At 37.0% G+C, this 24,654-nt stretch overlaps 1 protein-coding gene and 1 long non-coding RNA gene across 3 annotated transcripts in view; one reads left to right on the top strand and one right to left on the bottom strand.

Annotated features, from left to right (window-relative positions):
* Positions 1-11,506, bottom strand: part of EPB41L4A (erythrocyte membrane protein band 4.1 like 4A) — a 198,857-nt gene extending 187,351 nt beyond the window's left edge. The window contains exon 1 of the mRNA XM_074205000.1: positions 10,675-11,506. Coding sequence (XP_074061101.1) covers positions 10,675-10,773 — 99 coding nt within the window. The 5' untranslated portion in view covers positions 10,774-11,506. The remainder of the gene's footprint in view (positions 1-10,674) is intronic.
* LOC141501207 (uncharacterized) lies at positions 11,362-24,393 on the top strand. 2 transcript variants are annotated; one of them, XR_012472169.1, is made up of 3 exons: positions 11,362-11,522; positions 12,098-18,466; positions 19,754-24,393. It is a non-coding gene; the product is annotated as an uncharacterized LOC141501207 (long non-coding RNA). The 2 variants fall into 2 exon arrangements; XR_012472168.1 differs by having other exon boundaries at positions 11,362-11,555.
* The last annotated feature ends 261 nt before the right edge of the window (positions 24,394-24,654 follow it).

Raw genomic sequence — 24,654 nt, 5'->3', positions numbered from 1 at the left:
TTTTTTCTCCTAGTATAAAGAACCTACAAAGAATATACCCCCCAAATTTTTTCAAATCGAAAGAAAGTATTTCTTAAAATATTAAGAACTAAAAACCTACACTTGAATAGACAACTGATATAAAATAGAGCATTATAGAGCTTAATCACCAGAGGATTTCATCTTATTTGTGGTTTTAAGGCAAAATACTTACTCTCAATGCAGCTAAGTAGCACAATGGATAGAACACTGACCCTGGGATCAGAAGGACCAGCTTTAGACATAATAATTATCTAGCTGTGTGACCTTGGGCAAGTCACTTAACCTTGCAAAAAAAAAATACCCAGAATAGGGTTGAGGCAATCTGTAGGGGTTTTCTGCATTAAAAACCATATCCTATTGGCATGAACTGATGCTGAGCCAGATTAAGCAGAACCAGAAGAACATTGTACACCCTAATAGCAACATGGGGGTGTTGATCAACCTTAATGGACTGTTCATTCCAACAGTGCAACAATCAGGCACAATTTTGGGGTATCTGCGATGTGGAGGATGCCATCTGTATCCAGAGAAAGAACTGTGGAATTTGAACAAAGACCAAAGACCATTACCTTTAATTTTTTTTAAAAAATGTTATCTTATTGTCTAATTTTGCTATCTCTTATACTTTGTTTCTTCCTTAAGGATATGATTTCTCTCTCATCACATTCAATTTCGATCAATGCATACCATGGAAACAATGTAAAGACTTTCAGACAGCCTTCTGTGGGGAGAAGGGAAGCAAGTCTAGGAGAAAAATTGTAAAATTCAAAATAAATAAAAATAACTTTCTAAAAAAATTTTCTACATAAAAACTATAGACTACCCAGGTAAGACCAATCTAAATGGTGGGTATTTTCTAATTTTATGTTTTTACTTTGAGCATTATTATTTTCTCTACATTTAATTAGATTCTCTTAATAATTTCAACCACCTGACCCAGATGAACTATATCTCAGTTACTTAAGAGACTGATAGATACATGATTCCTACATTTATTAAATACCTATTATATGCCAAACACTTTGGAGATACAAATATGAAAAGAAAGTCAATCCCTTCCCTTGAGAAACTTAACTCCAGAAGTTCATACCCAAAAGGAAACAGAAAATGGAATAAGGTCCCTCAGTGGGTAACCCACTCTGGGACAAGATACTGGTAGGAGTTTAAACCAAAGCAGCTAGTGAGAGATATAGGATTAAGTAACTTGCCCATGGTCACATAGCTGCTAAGTTTTTGAGGCCAGATTTGAACTTATATTTACCTGACTTGAGGTCAGGTCTTGAGTCCATCTAGCTACCCAAACTGAGACTCTGCAAGAAGTTTTTTTTGTTCAACCTTTCAACAACAACCAGTCTTTCCATCATAGGGGCAGAGGCAATTAGAGGCATTGATGAGTTGTGAGTAGCAAAGTTGGAGTTACCTTCATGATGAAGAGTTTCCTGGTGATGAGCTTATCCTGGGGGTGGGGTGGGGTGGAGTGTTGAAAGCAAGAAATTGATGGAATCAAAACCAAACAGATCAGCTAGTAGGAGGTGCTGAATTACTTTCAGTGACTTCTTTCTCTTTAATATTTTATTCCCCCCTCCCATTATATGTTTAAATAATTTTTAACATTTTTTTAAAGTTCTGAGTTTCAAATTCTATCACTCCCTTCCCAACCTGTTCCCTGAGATGATAAATAATCTGATATAGATTATGCATGTGCAATCATATAAAACATATTTCCACATTAGTCACTTTTATGGAAGAAAACTCAAAAGTATGAAAGGAAAGAGAGAAGGTCCAACTTTTGAAAAAAAATAAGAGTCTGCAAGGAAGGAAGGATGGAAAGAAGAAAGGAAGAAAAAAGAGAAAAAGTATGCTTCAGCCTATATTGATATATCAGTTCTTTCTCTGGAGTTGGATAGCATTTTTATTCATGAATCCTTTGGAATTGTCTTGCCTCCATTGTTTGCTGAGAACATCAAAGTCATTTTCAAGTAAAAAGCATACTTTACTTGAAGAACAGATCATGTTTTTTGAAAAGATTAATAAAGGGGAGACTAGGTGGCGCAGCAGATAGAGAACCGGCCCTGGAGTCAGGAGTACAAATCCGGACTTAGACAATTAATAATTACTTAGCTGTGTGGCCTTGGGCAAGCCACTTAACCCCTATTGCCTTGCAAAAAAAATAGAGAAAAGATTAATAGAATAGGGAATGCTTATCGATTAGCAAAGCCTATGACATTGTCTCACATCATTCATGTAGAAAGAAGAGAAAGGATTTCTAAGTAGTTGAATGTCCAGTACCAAAGATAACTTGGAAGGAGGTCTCCAATGGAATACAGGGAAATATGCTTGGCACTTTATGGTTTAACATTTTATCAATATTTTTCATAAATTTATCATGAAAATTCATCAATTTTATTATAAACCTGGGCAGGGCAATAAATGTATTGGTTGATGGATTCAGGATCCAGAAAAATTTTGATAGACTAGAATAGTCATCTACAAAGTGAGAGGTTCCAGGTTCTAGGAAGTCCAACCTTGAAGCTGAGGGATGCATGATTCATCAGTTGGAAGGCTGGAAAGAAGAGTCTCATTCTACCCTTCCTGCAATTAGCAATATAGGGGCTTAACCATATCATACTATTCATGATTATCACCCAGTATTTCTCTTTTCCCACCCTTTCCCGCTGTGATCCACATGCAAGTTCTTATCCTGTTCCTTTCTCAAATGGGTATCTGTCTTCTATAGCATACTTGACTCAGATGACTCTGGAGGAAAAAGTGAGGTTTGCACCACCCCATCTCCTTTAAATCCAATTGACTTACATCTTATGGCATCACCTCTTTGATGTCATGGTCCTAGTTGAGAATGAAGGTCAAACAGCAACCTGAGTCAGAACACAGCTCTCTCTCTCTGTCTCTCTCTCTGTCTCTGTCTCTGTCTCTGTCTCTGTCTCTCTCTCTGTCTTTCTTTGTGTATGTGTGTGTGTCTGTCTGTCTCTCTGTCTGTTTTCCCCTTCCTTCTGTTCACATAGTGTGTATCACTTTATTTGTAGGTGCTCTGCCAAAAAGAATGAAAATTTTGATGAATGAAACCTGGCTAGATATATCAGAGTTTATCAGTCCCAAATCACTCTGGTTCTCATTGAATGGCCAACAACTGGTCACAGGTCAACCCCACTTGGGCATTGTTTGGACTCTGTCTAGTTCAGAGTGAATAAATACTAATTGTTTTGGTCTTGGCCAGAAAACCTGAGATTCTTCCCCTCCCAAACTGATTTTTATTTTTGGACTATGCAAATGATGTCATTCTTTTCATTTTTTCTCACCTGTCTTAATCCCTGAATGGGTTTTATTTTATTCAAACTGAGACCTATTAGAGACTTTAACCTAAAAAGGTCAAGGTCTTCCAACTACATCCAGGGCCATCTCCTGATCCATGTCTGGCCACTGGATGATGATCATTCCAGATGAGAAAGTGCATTGGTGATTTTGCACAGTCCTCCCTCACTTAAATCCAGTTCACTGGTATGTCATAGCATCAACTCCCTGATGTCATGAACCTCTTTGAGAACAAAAGACAAATAACAACAATAATAATCTGACTCTTAGGAGTAGTTATAACTTAATTACTCCTGAAGCATCAGTAGCTATGCAGACAAAATCAACCACAGTCCATGTAGTACTGATGATCTGTCCCACAGGATGTGTTCTGAATTCAGAGAGTGAGAACCTTATTCATTCCATCTCCCTACCACTTTCATTTCAGTGAGACAGGGATGAACAAAGACAGGTTTCAATTACCATAGGGGATCTTATAACATTATCTTCTCCTTCTAAATCTAGCCCTCTTTTGAATTTCCCTGAAAGGCATTTCTAACTTTTGAAATCACTTAGGTACCTAACTTTAGTGTTATCATGAATTCCTTACTCTCTTTCATATCTCATCATTTCTACATGCATTAGTTCACTTGTGTCCTCTTCTCTTAACTCATCCAACTCCACTTTACTACTAGTCTGAACTAACTGGTCTTTCCTTACCCTAATCCATCCTCCAGATACCAGCCAAAGTAATTTTCCTAACAGTGTTTTACAAGAAAGTATTCTCAATTTCACAAGTCAATGGAAAAATTTGATTTTGTTTGCAGAAATTCATTTTATAGCTTATTTTGTAGGAATCTAAAGTGAGTGTATCTTTATGTGTATATAGCTAGAGGTTTAGGGGAGCAAAAAGTATATATTTTCCAAAATATATGCCACTGTTTTTGTGACTGGATGGAGGAGGTTGAATTGGAATGGGGAGAGATTTGAAAAAAGGCAGACCCCCTAGCAGGTTATTGCAATAGTTCAGATATGAGATGCTGAGGGACTGCAGGAGTTTAGTGGTAGTGTCAGAGAAAAGAAGCGGGCATATTTGAGAGCTATTGCATTGGTAAAATTGACAGGTCTTGGTAGCAGATTGTATATGTTGGATGGATAAGAGGTAGCGAGGATGCCACTGTTTTAACTTAGTAAAATCCAATGATTCTTGATTACTTCTAGGATCAAATAGAAACTTCTACACTTGGTATTTCAAACATTCACAACTTGGTCATAATTTACTAGTTCAGCTTTACTAAATGTTTCATACACTGCACAATCTAGCCCAACTGATTAGTACTGGTTGCTCCTTACACTGGACACCATCTTTGTGCCTTTTGCATTAGTTCTTCCCTATACATGAAGGATATGTCCTCCTCTTTATCTCTCAGAATCATTTATTTTCATAAAACTTAGGTTAAGGGTCACCTGCACAAGAGATTTCCTGATTCCCTTAGCTTCTGGTACCCTTCCTCTCCTCACCTCCACTTAATTTAAAAAATAGCTTACATTTGTTCTCCCTTCTTTCTTATTTACTTATCACTCAGATGCCTTCTACTACTATCTCCTCTTTTATATCATATGAAGTGGCCATATTATTTGCCAAGGCTGCCTCTACATCTTCAATTTATCCTATTCTATTTCCTCCTCCTAACAGATTGCTCTCTCTGTCATTTCCACTCCAGCATTTATTTTCAATTTCTCTCTGACTTCCTGTTGTCTACAAATGTGACTATTTCTCTACCATCCCAAAAGACCTTCTCTTGATCTTTCTATCCCCTATCTATAGGCCTATATCACTTCAGCCCTTTGTAGCTAAACTCCAAAAGGCTATATACAATAGGGTCTTCCACTTTCTCACCTCTCATTTTCTTCTTAATCCTTTTCCATCAAACTTCCAACATTATCATTCAACCAAAACTGCTCTCTCCAATTATCAGTGTCTCCTAGCTGCCAGATCCAATGACTTTTTCTCAATTCTCATTATCTTTGACTTATCTGTAGCCTTTGACACTGCTGATCGCCCTCTCTCCCTTGATAATCTTCTCCTTAGATTTTCTGGACACCACTCTCTCTTGGTAATCCTGGTGCTTATCTGAACTCTTTTTCTGCCTCCTTTGCTGGATTCCTTATGAGGACCATGCCATCTAATCATAGGTATCCCCTTGATGTTCAGTCCTAAGGCCTATTCTTCTCTCTCTCTCCCTCCCTCCCTCCTTCCCACTTCACTGGGTGATCTCATCAACTTCCATGGATTAAATTACTATTTCCATGCTGATGATTCTCAAATCTATTTATCCTGCCCCAATTTCCAGTCTTGCACTTTCAACAGTCTTTCAGCCATCTCAAACTGGATGTCTAGTAGACATTTTAAATTCAACACATCCAAAAGAGAACTTATTATCTTTTGTCCTAAAATTATGTTCCTTATCCTTGCCCCCACATCTTCCAATTAGTGTAAAAAGCAACACCATCTTCCCAGAGTCTCAGGCTCACAACTGAGGAGTTAGTCTGGACTCCTCACTACCTCTTATCTATCCAACATATACAATCTGTTGCCAAGACCTGTCAATTGTACCAATGCAATATCTCTCAAATATGCCCCTTTCTCTTCTCCAACACTATCACCAATATATTCAAGCCTTCATCATCTCATAACTGGATTATTTCAATAGCTTGCTAGGAGGTCTTCCTGTTTCAAATCTTTCCCCATTCCAATTCAACCTCCTCCATCCAGTCACAGAAATAATTTTCCTAAAGCATAGGTCCAACCATGTCATCCCCCTACCTGTTACCTCCAATGGCACCCTATTTCCTCTAAGATTAAATATAAAATATTCTATTGGGCATTCAAATACCTTCATTACTTAGCCTCTTACCTTTCCTGTCTTCTCATACCTAACCCCTTGACACATACTTTTCAATTCAGTTACATCAGCCTCCTGGCTTTTTCATGAGCAATATATTTCTTGTCATTCTTTGGCATTTTTTCTGTGTCCTCAGGGTCTAGAATACTCTTCCTTTTCAACTTTGCTTACTGACTTCACTGGCTTCCTTTCTTTAAGTCCCAACTAAAATCTGCAACTAGATGGCACAGTGTATAGAGCAATGGCCCTGAAGTCAGGAGGACCTGAGTTCAAATCTCACCTCAGACACTTTCTAGCTATATGATCTTGGGCAAGTCACTTAACTCTTATTGCCTCACATCCATGGCCATCTAGATCAATCTGATTCAAATCTGATGACTGGACCCAGATGGCTTTGGAGGAGAAAGTGAGGCTGGTGACTTAGAACAGCACCCCTCATGCAAATCCAAGTCATATGCATGTCATGGCATCACCTCCCTGACATGATTTTCTTAAAATGAAGGACAAAATCATCATCATCATCATCATCATCACTTGCTTAGCAAAATGTCAGGTACATACTAAAAAATACTTACTAAATGTTTATTTATTGATTGTTTTGTATGATAAGTACAGTATTGTAATGGATAAAAAAAGTCTGCCAGAAAACTAAGATTTAATACTGATAACTGAAACATAAAGGCAATGCAACCCTGGGCAAGTCATTCAACTTCTAAGTACTTTAGGCAATTCTCTGTGGCTATAAATTGCAAAGTTGATGTCCATTAGTCTTTAAAGAAGGAGTTTCTTCATCCAGGGATTCCCTATGAAATGAAATCAGAGGTTCAGGTCCTATCCTAGTTGATAAAATATGTGACAGCAAAACTAGGATAGAAATTGTTGCATAAATTAAGAACATTAGCTCTTAATTTAAATCCTATATCAATAATCAAGTTTTACAGAAAAAAAATACTTAAAGTCTAACAATTCACAAAGTTCCCTTTCATTTTGCTTTGTTTTACTGTAAAGTACTTAACTTCACTTGTGATTATACATCGCTTTGTTGACAAAAGCATATTTATTTAATAAACTATTCAAGAAATAACTAAAATTCACTCTTTGAAAAGAAATATTACTAATTTTAATCCAAATTCCTGTCTTTGTTCTACTCATAAGAAGTAGAATTTGGCTACAGATCCTTTTCAAAATTGTGACAATTTAGATATACTTTGAAAATTGTCAATTCCTGTTCAGAAAATAAAGCTAAATTGATTCATGGTCATAGTTTTATGTTGCCTTATCATTACTGAATTATAATCAGTAGTATTAAAGTATTGAGGTAGTTATGTGGTACAGCAGGTAGAACAGACTTGTCAAGAATTCAAATTCAAACTCAGATACTTACTAGTTTTGTGAATCCTTGGGCAAGACACATAACTTATTTGCTTCAATTTCTTCAACTTAAAAAACAAATAATAATAGCACCTACCTCCTATCAGGGTCAAATGAGATATTTTACAGCAACAGTTAGTTATTTTTATTATGCAAATTATGTATTAGAAAATTACAACAATTCTTAACTCCTAAATTTTTTAAGTTAAATCAATTGAGTTAATTAAATCCAGTAAATAAATCCATTATGATTTATTTGCAAAATAAAATACAGAAGAAAGTTGGAAAGAATTTGTGCCAATCTACAAGAGGGCACACATTTTATAAAGATAATGTGTAAGAACTTTGTAAATGCCTTTCATGGCAGTAATAAATGTTTTATTCCAACAGACATTTACATTAAACATATGGTCATCAGAATAATTGACATGCTTTTGTGATATTAAAATGGGCTAAGCCTTTTGAGAAGTGATTACATCTAACAAAAGCCTGCTTAAATTATTGTTTACCTATATGGCATATATCCAAATTTTGCAATAGCATTACAAAAGGTTTTACTGCTTTTGAATCACTAACCAATTTTCAAACTGTTGTACAAGATAAGCACCAAGTCTTTAAAAGCAATTATGAAATCCGGTGTTAGACTCATATATCTTTCACAAAATTACTCCATTAGATCAGAGCCCTAACATATATATATATATATATATATATATATATATATATATATATATATATATGTTCACACATATATGTGTGTGTATATATGATACATAGTCTAAAAAGTTAACATTATAGAAAATTTGAGACTGGAAAAATGTCCATGTTGTTTTTGGATCAGATAACTTTTTTAGCCTCATAATATAAGAAAATATTGGCATTTTCAGCATACAGAGTTTTATTGATTTTGTTTATGTACCTGTTAGGCCAATACAGTAGATCATTTAGTGTTTCTCCATACTGACAAGTCAAGGTTTTTGTGTTTTTGTAAAACTGGCATGATATTCTTTTGGAAGCATATACTACCCAAGAAATACTACTGTATTAAATTTAAGTGTAACTCCATTAGATAGTATTATTTAATTTTGTTTTGGTCACCATAGCAATGAGGAACAAGATGTTCTCAAATTATTTTCTGCCAAAGAAAGGAGTAATTGAATTAGATATTTCAGGGATGACTGCTGCCCTTTTTAAAACAGCAATAGCATCACACCTATTGTATTTGAATCCTAAACACTTTTTTTGTTTTTGTTTTTTTGTGGGGCAATGGGAATAATTGACTTGACCAAGGTCACACAGGTAGTATCAAGTGCTTGAGGCAGATTTAAACTTAAGTAAAAAAAAAAAGATTTAAACTTAAGTCCTCCTGATTCCAGGGCTAATAGGGTTCAGGGCAGGTGCCCCCAATGACAGTAGCAATGCCAAGCTGTTTAGCATTTAGAAATCATTTTCCACAAGTATACATAAAACTTGTGAAAAGAGAATTTATTTCTTGAGATTGAAAGACTAACTGTGCTGGTCTAAAGCCTGAAATTTTCATTTCTCAGAAGACAGTTCTGAGAAAAGTTGATCTATTTAAAATGAGTAGTTCTTTCATCCAGTCATTGATATCCTATTAGATGTTTCAAAACTGAAAGAAAAAAAAAGCATTTTTCTGAATCACATAAACCTGATTAAATAGAAAAAATTCTGGTTTTGGAGAATAGGATCTTAATCTTGAAAGGACCTTAGAAATCATATCATCCTATTCCCTCATTTTTAAGATAATAAAACTACATCCCAGAAAAATTGCATGAATTCTCTAAGGTCTGATAGGTAATGAGAAGCAGAGTGGAATTTGCAACTGTGTCCTTCACACTAAATCTACTGCTCTTCCTATTATTATAATGCAGTACTTACAGATTAAATTCAAATTTCTGACTGTTTCACTTACTACTTCCATGGACACGCTACCCAACTTCTATGAACCTCAGTTTTCTCATTTGTTAAAGGGGTGTTGAAGTAAGGGTTTCTGGCAGTTCTAAATCCTATATCCTACTTAGTCTCTCACAGACCAGGGATTATATCTTTTCTAAATTTTTCGACATACAATGTCTAGTGCAGCCCAGTATGCCCAACAAACAATAGGCAATGGGCATTTGTTTAATTTTTTAAAAGCTATTTATAAGCACTGTTATAAGATGCATGAAAGATATTAAGTGCAAGATTTTACAGTCCGTCCATAAGGATTCATCAGTACTAATGAAATAGATTTCTGTTCATATTCCTTGTGTTTAGATTTTATATATTTTAATAGTGTTGTGGTTGCCTTTCAAGGAACTACAGCAGAAGCAAAGTTTTGTTTTTCTTGTAAAACAAAGGGGGGAGTTCAGTCCCAGAACATCACCTAACTTTGTAAAGAATAACTTATATACTTGTCACATAACTTTGAGCACGGGATCTCTTATTTTATAAACAGTCTCAAAAGTTAAATGACCTGTCCAGGGTCACTCACATAGTAACCATTAGAGGTGTGTGGGTGGGATTAGATTACTTGATGAAAGATTAATATTTTTGTACGCTCAATACTTAGGTTACCACCCTTGCATCCCAGGCAACAACCTAACAACAACCCAATGTGTACTAGCAGGGCAGACAATAAACTCACAGAGAAAGAAGCCAGGACAAAATAGTTCAGAAGCCTTCCACACACACACACACACACACACACACACACACACACACACACACACACACACACACACATCATTTGATGCATGTAAATATGTACCCGAGATTTCATTTCTTTGCGGGAGGCGCGTGTTTAGACATTGGATACCATTCGCATTTTTTCATGGGGCAGTAGATGGCTGCTAATAATTGGTAATCCAATGTTTGCACCATCATATTTTTTTTCCTGGCTTAGTAAAGAGATTCAAAATTAAACCCTTCTTGACGGTTATCGGTGGGCCTATGAGGAATAGCCCCTCTCACACCCACCCACCCTTCTATAGCTCTAACTCAGACAAAGCCCTTTGAGGACAAGTGTCGGAGTAACTCCAACATAAACAAAACCTGCTGGGCTTACCTTGATCCCTTGCTGTTGGGTAGTGAGAATTAACTTTGACTCATCCAAGAGCAAAACTTCGCAATAAAATTCTTCCTGGACAGCACAGAAACAGCCCATGTCTGCTTCTGATGTCGGTTGGAGGAAAGCAAGAAAACAGAGGCAGGGTTCCGAATCACCCCCTCCCTGCAAGGCGCTGATCTTTTTTGTCCAGTGCCAAGGACAGAAAAGGAGGGCCAGTAGCTCGTAGAGAATTTTCCGGTCCACGGTCCATGAAAGACTCCAAGGACTGGTGAGGTCCTCCCTACCTTGGGAGTCAAAAGTCAGCTGAGGATCCAGAAGCTTCAGCTGGATTCGCCTGGTAAAAGAGATTATTCCCGCACATCCTGGGTCTCCCGCAGCTTTCTGCTGAAGTCGGGTGAGGAGGAGGAGGAGGGGCCTGGGGGGACGGGTGAGAAAAGCCTCTCCTGCAACCCTGGGAAAAATAAATGTTTCATAGCAATTGAGGAGGAGGAGGAGAGACCAGCACTGGAGACTGCCCTTTCTCTTCCCTCTCCTCGGACTTCCAGGACCGACAGCTGGCTAGGTCTAGTCCACCTGGTCCAAGGAAGGGAGTCCAGCGGCGGCCCGGGCTCCTCCTCTCCTGCTCCGGCTCCGGCTCCGGCTTTCTGCCCCGCCCAGCGGCGGCCCAGCTGCCAGGGGGAGGTGGGGGGGGGGGAGGTTCACCTCACTCTTAGGGACAGAGAATGGAGGGCGGGAACTGGAGGCCCATATTTCTTTTGTGCAGGGGACACCTTTCAGCCTGAAGAGGCTGCGGGAGAGGGAAGTGGCAGCGGCGAGAACGGGGCAGCGCTCCTGGCCCGGCTCAGGTGTGCGGAGGAGTTGTCCGGGACTGGCTGCAGGTGACGGGCCGGGGGGCGGAGGGGGTGTCAGGACCCAAGGCTGGGGGTTGGGGGAGCTACGCTAGCGGTCGGCCCGAGGAACTCAAGTGCATGGCCGTGGGCCAGCCTGCTCCGTCCAGGCAGGAGAAAACCTCCGAGTCTCCACGGCGGCCCCAGTCCAGCCCGCGGACCCGGACCCGACTGCTGCAGGGGAGAACCTGCCGCCCCCGCCCCCCCCCCCCCAGCCTCTCCCGCGGGTAGCACGGGCTGCAGGCTTGCACGAAATCCTGAGGAAAGTTCTATCCCAGGCGAGATGAGGGCGATCCCAGGAGCCTAGGGCCCTCCCCCTGGGAAAACCAGGATCAGAGCCCGGGGTCGGGCTTCCCGCAGCCCCAGGAGCCCGGGCTGGCAACCGAGGACAATGAGGGGAGCGGGTGGCCGCCAGCTGGAAGGCTGGGGCGCTACTGACAGCGATGAGTCGGTGGTCGGTTCTTGTCCCCTCTAAGCCTGGGGTCCAAATGGGTTCCTGGATGGGTCATATTTACATTTGTACCTATTTCCAGACGCTGAAAGCTGCAGGGAAGCAGAGGGGCAGGGTCACAAGGAATAAGACTCTGCACTGCACCCCAGTCTTCCACGCCCTTCTAGCCTCCAGCAACAATCCTGAACCTGTGGGCCCACTAGCTCTGAGGCAGCAGTGACCCCTGGTGGGTCCTGGTAACCGGGCATGGACTGGAACAGGTGCAATTTACAGATTAAAACAGACATGTTGGAAGCAAGTTAACAAATAAACCTTTACAGGAGTGAATCAGGTGGGGCAGGGAATTCAAAAAATGTGCCTCCTAACATTTTTCTAGTTAAATAGTGCCAGCTTAGCTGAATAAATATGTGGTCTGAAACGGAATGGCCTTGAAATAAGAGTAGTAATGGAAGATTTTGCCTTTTTAAGTAGTTCCCTGCAAAAGTGACTAACCAAAAAAAAAAAGGCCTAACCTTTGTTTAGGAACGTTTGATCAACAAAATTGGAAATAAGCCTAAAAATGCATTATAAAACTGCAAACATTTACTCAGATCCTACGGGGTCATCTGAAAATCACAATCATCTTTCCTTATACTATGGTTCTAAATTATTACAGATTCTAAATTTATAAGTAAAACCTGGATCCATAGAGTAGGCACTTGGTTTAGAGCAAAGTTTTGTCAAATTCTAATAAGCAAATGACGCTATGAATGAGACTTGATTTTTTTTGCTTGTTTTTGCAAGACTATGAGGTTAAGTGACTTGCCCGAGGTCACACAGCCAAGTAATTATTATCTGATGCCATATTTGAACTCAGGTCTTCCTAACTCCAGGGCAAGTACTTCATACACTATAAAGTCTAGCTGCCCCCATGAATGATACTTGTTCATGCTTTTATGCCTTTAGATGGTAAGATTGACTTTTAGCTTAAATATTATTTTTCTATTACAAAGCACCATGTCTAATTATAAAAGAATCATCAGAAATCTCCAAAATAATTATATACAATTTCTCTAGACAACACAAATCTCAAAGTCCTTTTTTTCCAGGTCCTTTGTTTTCAAGGTATTATGTTTTGCTATCACATACCTTAAATTTCTATAATTTCTTCATTTTCATTATCAGTGGTCCAGAAAGAGTAAAGGAAATTCAGTTGCAGAATTTTCATACTAACAATATGATTCTCAGAGGAATATTTATTTCTAATAATGATGATTTATGTCATTGAAAAATATTAAGGAGCAACACATTGTCTTCAATGTGCCTAAACATTGTTTTCAATTAAAGAGCATAAACAATTAAGAAAGACATATTGTTTAGGTCCAAGGTCAAATTACCTTCTAATGAGTGAGTTTGGATATAGTTTTCTCTGTCCTTAATAACTGAGTAGAGGAAGTACAGTGCAGAAAAACCAATGTACAAGAAACATCAAGAAAATAATAAACCATTTTCTTTTTGGAGAGGAAAAATTCCATTTTTCTTCAATATGTAAATAGCATAATGTATTCTTATTTACAATCTTTTGATATTCAACATTGAAAAAAATCTTCCCTGATTAAGATGACAATTTATGACAGTGGCTCATCCACATTGCCTTCAAGATGTATCTTAGGTAAGGGAACACTTTCTATGTAGTCCATTTTCAATCCAATTAGTAAAGTTCTCCACACTAACCAACTTCTGCTTATTTTGTATATACAAGTGTGTATATATCTATAGTTATATAAGTATATATACATGTGTGTGTGTGTGTGTGTGTGTGTGTGTGTGTACTTTTTACTTTTTTCCTCAAGTATATAAGTTTTTTGTGAGTAGGGGTTATTTCTTCTTTTTTAATACCTATCCCCAATACCTAGCAGAATATTTGGTTTATACTTAAGAAGTCCCAGTTCATTGGTTGACTTTAGTTTGATTTTCTTAAAACTTGTTTCTCAACATCATTATATAATTTCTCTTATATTATAAATTCATTATAGCATAAATATTTGTAATTTGGTCATTAGAACAAAACCTTCTGTACTTTACCATCTACTATCCAATTAAAAATTGATGCTATTATAAGATTATACATTTTCTCCATAAATGGAGACAACACATTTGATTTCTAAATTTTAATGTCTGATGTAATATGTCAAAGGTAGAAGTAGCATTATAGAAAAAAAAGAATAATTTGACTAAACAAGTATATACAGAGGATATATTTGCTGGATAGGACCCAGTTTTAATAGCATTGAGGAACTGATTTCCAAAATATATGAAAGGAGAAATTTACTAAATGCTTGAAAAAATCACACTCTCACTGAAAAAAGAAGTAATAAAGAAAACATCAATAACTACTGACCTCTATGCCTAATTTCCTCACTATAAATTCTTTGTGAGAATGAATAATTACGTTTTACTAAATATGGGAAGAAACAACAGAACTAGCACTAACTGTAATTATAATAGCTTTGCAGAAGTTTAACCAAGTTAAAAATCTACAGCATGGAGCCCCCCCAAAAAGTCTAGAAATTACTTTAGTCAGAAAACATCTAGCTTACTTGCCTGTTAATCTAATTATTTTTGACATTTTTAACATTCTAATCCCTATGATGAATATGACAATGTTTTTGGATGTTATTTCTAAATATTTTAAGTCTTCAAAAACCTTATCAACTTTGGCCTCTTTAGCATCCATGGTTGGAGCATAGCTTTTTATTATTGTGATATTGAATAGTTTGCCTTGGATTCAAACATAAATCATTCTATCATTTTTGAGATTATACCCCTGTACTACTTTTCTCACCTTTTTGTTGACTGTGAGGGTTATTCTATTTCTTCTAAGGTATTCTTGCTCACAGTAGTGGATATAATGATTACCTAAATTAAACTCACCCATTCCCCTGTCCATTCCCCTGACACCTAAAATGTCAATGTTCAATCTTTTCATTTCCTGTTTGACCACATTCAACTTGGTTCATTGATCCTACATTCCAAATTCTTACGCAATACTGATCTTAACAGCATTGAACTCGTCACCAGACATATCCAGCTGAATGTCATTTCAGTTTGGGTCCAGCTGTTTCATTGTTTCCAGAGTCATTTGTAGTTTTCTTCTGCTCTTCCTCAGTAAAGTGTTGGAAACCTTATGACCAGTGAGACTTAACTTCTGATGTCAATTTTAATAGTAACATAAGGGGTCATTGGTGCAGGATGAGGCAAAGACAGGGACAAGTACTGAGAGGATATCAGGGTCAGGAAACAAAAAAGATCTTTCTGTGAATCAAACTCCCCTCTCCCCTTCATACTATAGGTCCTGGAAATTTTTGTAATCTTTGTTTTGATCTACTTAAGATTAAATTCATCCTTTTCCCTCAGGTCCTGTTTTTTCTTGTCTGTATTCTTTGGTCATGTCACTTTTTGCCCCATTAAAAACATCCTAAAATCATGGTTCCTCCACATTTTGAAAATATAAGGAACTGGAGGTAGGCTAATTGCAAAAACATTGTTTTCTGGTTTTATGTTACCTCAAAACATTCCACTTCTTCCTCCCTGAGATATAAGCAAGCAGATATAGATTATACGGGTGTAATTCTTCAAAATATTTCCATATTAGTTATTTTATACAAGACTCAAATAAATAAAATGCAAGAAAGAAAGTGAAAAATAATATGTTTCGGTATGTATTAAAAATATCAGTTCTTTCTTTGGAGGTAATAGTATGCTTCATCATTTAGTCCCTGGAAATTATCTTGGATCATTATGTCAGTCATTAACATTCTTCATTGGACAATATTGCTGTTACAATGTTCTCCTGGTTCTGTTCACTTCACTATATACCAGTTCATAAAATTCTTTCCAAGGTTTTGAAATCATCTTGCCTATGATTTCTTATAGCACAATAATATTCCATTACAATCCTATACCACAACTTTGTTGGCCATTCCAATTTCCAAATCATACCTCCCACTAAAAGAGCTGCTCTAAATTTTTTTGTACAAAGAGGTCCTTTTTTCCCTTTTTTTAAAAATTTCTTTGGAATATAGACCTAACCTAAGGGCACACATAATTTCAAAACCCTTTGGGCATAGTTCCAAGTTGCTTTCCAGAATGATTGGATGAGTTTATAACTACCAACAGTGCGTTAGTGTCCCCATTTTCTCACATCTCCTCCAACATCCAATATTTTCCTTTTGTCATATTTATCATATTAGTCAATCTGATTGGTGTGAGGTGGTACCTCAGAGTTCTTTTAATTTGCATTTCTATAGTCAGTAGTGATTTAGAACATTTTCATGACTATAGATAGCTTTGATTTCTTTGACTGAAAACAGCCTGCTTATATTCTTTGGCCATTTATCAATTGGGGAATGATTTGTATTTTTATAAATTTGCATGGGGGGGGGTTGTAAGGCAATGGGATTAAGTGACTTGTCCAAGGTCACATGGCTAGGTAAGTGTTAAGTGTTAAGTGTCTGAGGTCAGATCTGAAATCAGGTCCTCCTGACTCCAGGGTCAGTGCTCTATCTACTGTGCCACTTAACTGCCTCCTATTTTTATAAATTTGACTCAGTTCTGTATATATTTGATAAATGAGGCTTTTATCAAAGATACTTGCTGCAAAATCCTTCCATGATTCTGCTTTTATTATAATTTTGATGGTATTGGGGTTTTTTTTGCAAAAACTTTTTGGTTTTATGTAATCAAAATTATCTTCTATATTTTGTAATGTTTTCTATATCTTCTTTGGTCTTAAATTCTCTTATCCATAAATCTAACAAATAAACTATTCCATACTCTCTCAATTTGCTTATATATCACTCTTTATGTGGAAATCATGTACCCATCTTTAATTTTACTTTGTTATATAGTGTGAGATTTTGTTCTATTCCTAGTTTATGCAGCAGTGTTTTCTAATTTTCCCAGCAGTTTTTGTCAAATAATGAGTTTTTGTTCTAAAAGTTAGGATTTTTGGTTTATGATATATTAGATTACTAGGGACTTCTATATAATTTATACCTAATCAATTGCACTAACCCACCACTCTTACTTCTTTTTTTTTTTGCAAGGCAATGGGGTTAAGTGGCTTGCCCAAGGCCACACAGCTAGGTAATTATTAAGTGTCTGAGGCCAGATTTGAACTCAGGTACTCCTGACTCCAGGGCTGGTGTTCTATTCACTGCACCACCTAGCCACCCCATCTTATTTCTTTTCTAAATTATTTATTTAGTTATTTATTTTAGTTATTTAAAATCATTTTAAGGTAAGTTCAATTTATTACTATGCTCTCTAGCATTTTTTTTTAGGTTTTTTCAAGACAAACTTGAATTGCCCAAGGTCACACAGCTAGGTAATTATTAAATATCCGAGACTGGATTTGAATTCAGATCCTCCTGACTCCAGAACTGGTGCTGTATCCACTGGATTACCTACCTATTCCATGCCTTCTAGCATTCTTTTTTTTTTTTTTGCAAGGTAATGGGGTTAAGTGGCTTGCCCAGGGCCACACAACTAGGTAATTAGAGTGTCTTGAGGCCAGATTTGAACTCAGGTACTCCTGACTCCCCAGGGCTGGTGCTCTATCCACTGTGCCACTTAGCTGCCCCTAGCATTCTTAATAAAAATGGAAACTGTATTTTGTGTCAAAGACTATTTCAGCATCTATTGAGATAATCATATGATTTCTGTAGGTTTTGTTATTTATATGATCAATTATGCTAATAGTTTTCCTAATATTGAGCCAGCTCTGCATTCCTGGTATAAATTGTTATACTTTTTCTAATCTCATTTCCTTTTATCTTTCTTATAAATATACAAAGCCGTGTCCTCAAGTTCACTGATATTTTTCTCATTCAAACCAGGACAGTTATTATGAACATAATAACAAAATATCAGACAGAGATTGTTTAACAAAGGCAGTATTGAAAATTTTTGCATCCCTAGGGTTAATTAGGTCCAGTCCTGCATATTGCTTAGCATTTTTGCAGTGCCTATCATAAAATCAATAAGGTGACTCTCTTAACTTCTGGGTAGTTTCCTGAAATCTACTCCAATTATCTAACCTGACAGAACATGTCTCCATTCCTCTGATAAGTGCTTCTCTCTTTTTTGCAAGCTTAGCAGAGTCAGGCTGGAAGATTGGGATCCCAACTGGGATTCTATATTGACTAATTAAGTTGAGCTCCCTGGCTCTGAGCTTATCCTGCTATGACTAGTTTATTTGCTGCTTCAATAACAGCAGTTTTTTTTCTCTAGGACAATAAAAGAGTATCTAATAAATCTGTGATTTCACCCCAATTTGGTTTGTAGCTTCTGAAGATTGCTTGAAATTGGTTAATGACTGTACTTGAGTCTTCATCACAGTTTGGGGTGTCCCTTTTCCAAGTGGAGAGATCAGAGGGACTGAAAGAATGCTGCATCCTGATGACTATATGTATCCTCCTGTTGGCTCATTTTGCATTATCTTTTCTCTTAAGGGAAAAATACTGGTATAGGGTTTCTCATGTTTGGAACTAGAGTAAGCAGGAGGGGGAGGAAAAGAGGGTAGAGCATTGGTATTGGTTATAAACCATCTGATAATTCTGCCCAGCAAAACTAGTATTTCATTTGCCCAGGATGTGATCCTTCAATTGCCATCCTTAACTTTTTGAGTATACAATAATCTAATGATACATATTGGAGCTGGAATGGTTTGAAGTCAAATAAATATCTGGCTATCTCAGCCCAAGTTTTGCTCTAATTATTTGCTTGTTCTTTTGTCATTCCTGACTGAACTAGCAATTTTTCTTGGTCTCAGGCTTTTTAATAATTGCCCTAATGGGGACTTGGCTGGCATTATATTAGAATTTCCCATTATAAATTTTCTAGGGTTATGCTTTCCTATTAAGAGCATTTAAGGAAGTGCTTTTGTTTGATGTAACCAGTGTACTATAAAATTTGTAAGGTCCTGCTCTGTTAATCATAGAAAATTAAAACCACACTCATTTATTTATTCAGTAGACTATTTTTAAAAGTTTTTTTAGGTGTTTTTTTTTTTTTTGCAAGGCAATGGGGTTAAGTGGCTTGTCCAAGGCCATATAGCTAGGTAATTATTAAGTGTCTGAGGTTGGATTTGAACTCAGGTACTCCTGACTCCAGGGCTGGTATGCATTGTGCCACCTAGCCGCCCCAGTAGACTATTATTAAATGCAGATAAGACAGTAATGAAGCCAGACCTGTATGAAGCAAAAACAAAAACAAAGGGGTGTGTGTGTGTGTGTGTGTGTGTGTGTGTGTGTGTGTGTGCGCGCGCAAAATGTTTTTCTAGGAGATTGAGAAATCAGGATCTTACCTGTCTCATGGACAGGTCCTGTGTGCCTAAGATTAATTCTCTTATTTACTAATTGCAATAATATATTCACAATTGTATCAAGAAATAAGTTTAATTTGGTAATTATGTGAATTTCTTTTCTTCTAAGTTGCCATTTTGGTCTTCCATTTAAAGTGTACTTTTAAAAGGTGGTAAAGATTTTTCATACTCTAAAAGACTTGAAAGGAAGATATATATTATTTTTTAAAAAAAACCTTTTCTTCCCCCATTAATGTGAGGAAAAACCTCCTCTAGAGGAGCACTCTTTCTAAAACATATTTCTCTGTATTATTAATAAAGAACTCTTTCTAAAACTTTTTCTTCCTTGCTAATTTTTCTTAACAAACTTTTTCTCCAAATTGGAGAGTTCAGTCTCCTAAGCAATCCTTTCTTGGGAAGTCCTCCATATTCAGTCTTCTCCAGAGAGCTGTCAGGGATGTTCCTTGGAGAGGACCACTCATGGATGCCTGGAGACAGTCCTTCATGTCCATTCTAGGTCACCAATTGTAAAATTAATTATCTGAAATAAAAGAAAATAAGGCAAAAGTTTCTAATTATAGCATGATTTAATTTTCAAGACTAACATTTACCCATTAAACCAAAGAAGCTGACTTCTCAGATGTCAAAGACAAGGAATGTTTTACAGAGTGGTTTTTATAATTTTTTTAAAAAGAGGAATTCAGGGGTGGCTAGGTGGTGTAGTGGATAAAGTACCGGCCCTGGAGTCCCAAGTACCTGGGTTCAAATCCGGGCTCAGACACTTAATAATTTCCTAGCTGTGTGGCCTTGGGCAAGCCACTTAACCCCATTTGCCTTGCAAAAACCTTAAAAAAAAAAAGAGGAATTCAAAGTTACTGATACTTGTTTTAAACATAATTCCATTGGACAAGGTAAGTCTCTTGACTAGTTAGGCTATCTTAATTCCACCCAGAAGCCCTTGCTCTGCTACTGTTAAATTTTGAAACCAGAAATGATACTTTAAGGAATCTACAGAATAACCGGCATGGTTTCTCAGTTTCTAGAAAGGGGAATTTGCTTTCCCAGAGGAAAAGGGACCTGGGTTTAGGGAAAAAAGAACTTGAAGTTGATGGTTGTGAAACTAGCAGTCTTCCCAACTTTTTGAAAGGGAAACTGATTTTAGAAGATTAGGTTATTTAATTTATACTTATTGGAAGGGAAATTTACTGAACTCCCTTCTCTAGCTACTAGGGAATTTAACCTCTTTTTAAAAAACATTTCTATGATTATTTTATTGCTACAAAAATATAGTTCTTACTATGTTATCTGCTACAAAATGATAAGAAAAGATATAGGTCTTATCACTCTATTCATTTAATCTATAAGTATTTAGTCTGAAGGGAATGCATTTGTTGGATTATTTTATCTATTTTTTTTTTAGGTTTTTGCAAGGCAATGGGGTTAAGTGGTTTGCCCAAGGCCACACAGCTAGGTAATTATTAAGTGTCTGAGGCTGGATTTGAACTCAGGTACTCCTGACTCCAGGGGCAGTGCTGTATCCACTGCACCACCTAGCTGCCCCTGACTTATTTTATCTATTAAAACTAGCTTTTGCCAAAGGAGACTTAATCCTTTTTTTAAGATAAAACAAAATACTTAACCTTTTGAGAGAGTCCTTTCAATAGCTGATTTAATCTTATGCCTATTATATTACTTCAAAAACTTATCCTAAAGTATCTGTCAATAAATAATAACTACTAATATCAGATCTAAAATTATATTATAAAGCATCAGTCATCAAAACTGTCTGGTATTGGCTTAGAAAGAGAGTAGTGAATCAATGGAATAGACTAGGTGCAATAGCAGGAAATGATTATGGTAATTTGCTGTTTGATAAACCCAAAGAGTCCAGCTATTGGGATAAAAACTCTCTCTTTGATAAAACTCTTTCTTTGATAACTGCTAATAAAACTTTATCAATTTATACTTTCTTCACATCAAAATCAGTGAGATCACCGGTTCATTTAAATGTCAGACAATGGATTAAACACTTAGAATATCCACAAAAGTGACAAAATAAACTAAGAAAAGCATTTGAATATGAAAAACAAACCAATTTATGAGGGAGACACAGAGTTCAGGAGAAAAAGGAATAGGTTCTTGCCAGTCAGAGATGAGAAAAATGTTCTAGCCTTAACACATGTGGTCTAAAGTTCATATATTGAATTTGCAGTGACACGGTTCCTCAAAGATGTGATAATAAAATTTGAGCATGTCCTCATGTGAAGTTGAAGGAATTTCTCACTCAGAAGTAATTTGGTCAGGATGCTACACTGCTGCGGAAGACACTGGGCAAGACAACTGTGGAACCTGAAGTGGCCATTCACCAGATTTGATGATTCAGATTTGAATCATCTTCAGCATTCAGTTGTGCTAAGTCCCTTGAAAAATTATGCCCTGATCTAATTAGAGGAGTCAAAGAAAAGAACTTGAAAGTAAAAGGACCTATTTACCTCCTCACTAAGACACTTCTTAAGCATAGCTAGAAAAAATCATAGCTGGGAAGATTCAAGACTTGGAATGAGTCCCAGATGAGAATCCACAAACTGCGTCACTGATTTGCAAAGTCTTTCTGAGATTGTTAAACAATAGATGGATTAAATATCAATACTGAACCAGGTTTGGAAGTTGAAATTATCATTGCAGATACCCAATCAGTCATCTCTTTTAATAAATTAATTGCCCCGTCCTTAAGAAGTTAATGTTCAAATAAAGGGAGTCAGCACACATAGGAAGGGATGGCCAAAAAAGGAATTGGTCTGAGGAGTTACAGAGATTATGAATGATCATATAGCGCAATCACATATTCTAATGGTAATAATATTGATTTGATTACTGAGTTTGAGATGTATATCAGCAGATGAATAATAAATATTCAGATTTGGGGAATTCATCCCAAGAAAACCTGGAGATCTCTGAGGTCAGTCTGACTCTTTGTTGTCATTATTTACTTCTTTTAGTCATGCCTGACTCCTTGTGGCACCATCTGGGGTTTTCCTAGCAAAGTTACTAGAGTGGTTTTACCATTTCCTTCTCCATCTAATTTTACATGAGGAAACTGAGACAAAGAGGGCTAAGTGACTTGCCCAGGGTCCCGCAGTTAGTAAGCATTTAAGGTTGGTTTTGAATTCATGTCTTCCTGACTCTAGACCCAGAACTCTATACACTATGCCATCTATGTGTCCTCACCCTGACTATTACAGTAAGCTTTTGGGTTAGACAACTTTCTAATCACATAAAACTAAGTCCAACTATTAATAAAGAATAAATAGGGGGCAACTAGGTAGTACAGTGGATAGAGCACCGACTTTAGAGTCAGAAGGGCCTACATTCAAATCCAGCACCATTTAATACTTAGTGTGACCTTGGGCAAGTCATTTTAAACCCATTGCCTTGCAAAAATTAAAAAAATAACATTCTTCCTACAATATATGTATTATGTTGTTTGCATATTGTTTACCCATTAGACAATGAGTTCTTTAAGAGCAAGGATTTTTTTCCCCCTTTCTTTGTAATAGTTGATTGCTCTCAGCCTCTTGTCTGTGGAGTAGATTTATAAAACATGACCTGTATTCATAATTTTTGTCCTCAGAATTTTAGTTACGATATGACTCATGTTTATGTCACTAGAAGTAAGAATCTCCCAAGAGGTGCTGGGGAGCCCTCCAAGAGGGCTCCTGACCTTCCACTAGGGCTCTCTTCTGTGTGACTCCTAGAGCTTTTTCATGACTTTGTGCCAAAAAACAAAGGGGGACCAAGCAATCATCCACAGATTCTTAAAAGAAATGTTATTAAATCTGTAATCTTTCAATAAAATATTAAAAATACAATGGAGTAGCTATAAGGCCATGGTGGAGTTGGAACTGGACAACCAATTCCTTTTGTCTGTTTTTCAATCTGATTAAAAAAATAAAAACAGACCAACTCATCTCTCAGCTTAGCCATCTAGATACTGTTTCTTGTGGTCTTGAAGAAGGGAGTTTCTGATGTCTTGGTTACTCCATAGTTTCTACAGTTGGTCAATCCTGTCAGATTATTTCACTTTATATCTTGTTTTAGGAAATTCTCATAACAAGAGTCTTTAAACCCAGGGAGAATCTCATCCATTAGTGTCTGCCAAACTTGAGGGTGGGAGGCGCATGTCAAAACTTGAGTAGTCAAGCTGAAAGGAAAAGATATTTATTAATGAACTAAGAAAGACTGCTCCCTAGTTTTAGGCTCAGTTTCTTAGGTTATAGATTGGGTTTTTAGCTTTTTAGACTGAGTATATATAACTAATAATTCCATAACAGAAAATAAATGAGGGAAGATGCAAAGTTTGGAGTCACGGAAGTTGCTAAAGATATAGTTTTTTCCTTGTTTTAGGAAATGCATCTCTTTGTGATTAGTCCTTTCAGAATTCTCAGTATTTACAGGGAGATCTCTGAAATGGTAGAGACCTCTTCTTTTAAAAGAAAGTCATTTTAGTTCATCCTATTGTAGCCATTAAGGAGGGAAGTAAAGTATAAACCCAACAGTTCTGTTTCCTTAGTCTCAATTTACTTTCACAAGAAAAACTGATCCCCAAAACTCTCAATAGCCAAGTCCATCTATCCCCACAAACCCCAGAACTTAGCTTAGCTGATAGTTTAATAAATGCTTATTGATTTGACTTGACTCAAAGAATATGCAAATTTTGCAGAAATATAATCATTGCTGCCAGCTTTGACAACTATTTCTTTGTTGTTAAATTAAAAGTGACCAAGTTCATTATGATTTTCATGCATAAGTGATTCCTCAAATTGTATTCCATACTTGCTTAAGACCTTCAAAGGCAAAATTAGTCAGTTGAACCATGAACCATGAATAGAAAGACTCAACTTCCTACCATTTGCTCTCTAGTAGACAAAAAGGTATTATTTTCAGGTTGGCTAAAACTGGTCACTCATGTTGAATCCCAGAATGAAGTAATGATGATCTTTCTTTTTATGGGGGGGGGTGTTTGCAAGGCAAACAGGGTTAAGTGGCTTGCCCAAGGCCACAGAGCTAGGTAATTATTAAGTGTCTGAGCCCGGATTTGAACCCAGGTACTCCTGACTCCAGGGCTGGTGCTTTATCCACTGCACCACCTAGCCGGCCTACAATGATCTTTCTATTGCAGAAAGTAAATAGAAAAGAAATGGCCTACGATGATCTTTCTATTGCAGAAAGTAAATAGAAAAGAAACTTAGGGGGCGGCTAGGTGGTGCAGTGGATAAAGCACCAGCCCTGGAGTC

The sequence above is a fragment of the Macrotis lagotis genome, chromosome X (genome assembly GCF_037893015.1).
Source record: "Macrotis lagotis isolate mMagLag1 chromosome X, bilby.v1.9.chrom.fasta, whole genome shotgun sequence".
Classification (NCBI taxonomy): domain Eukaryota; kingdom Metazoa; phylum Chordata; class Mammalia; order Peramelemorphia; family Peramelidae; genus Macrotis; species Macrotis lagotis.
The sequence above is the reverse complement of the archived record's forward strand: the minus strand, read 5'-3'. Positions and strand labels throughout refer to the sequence as shown.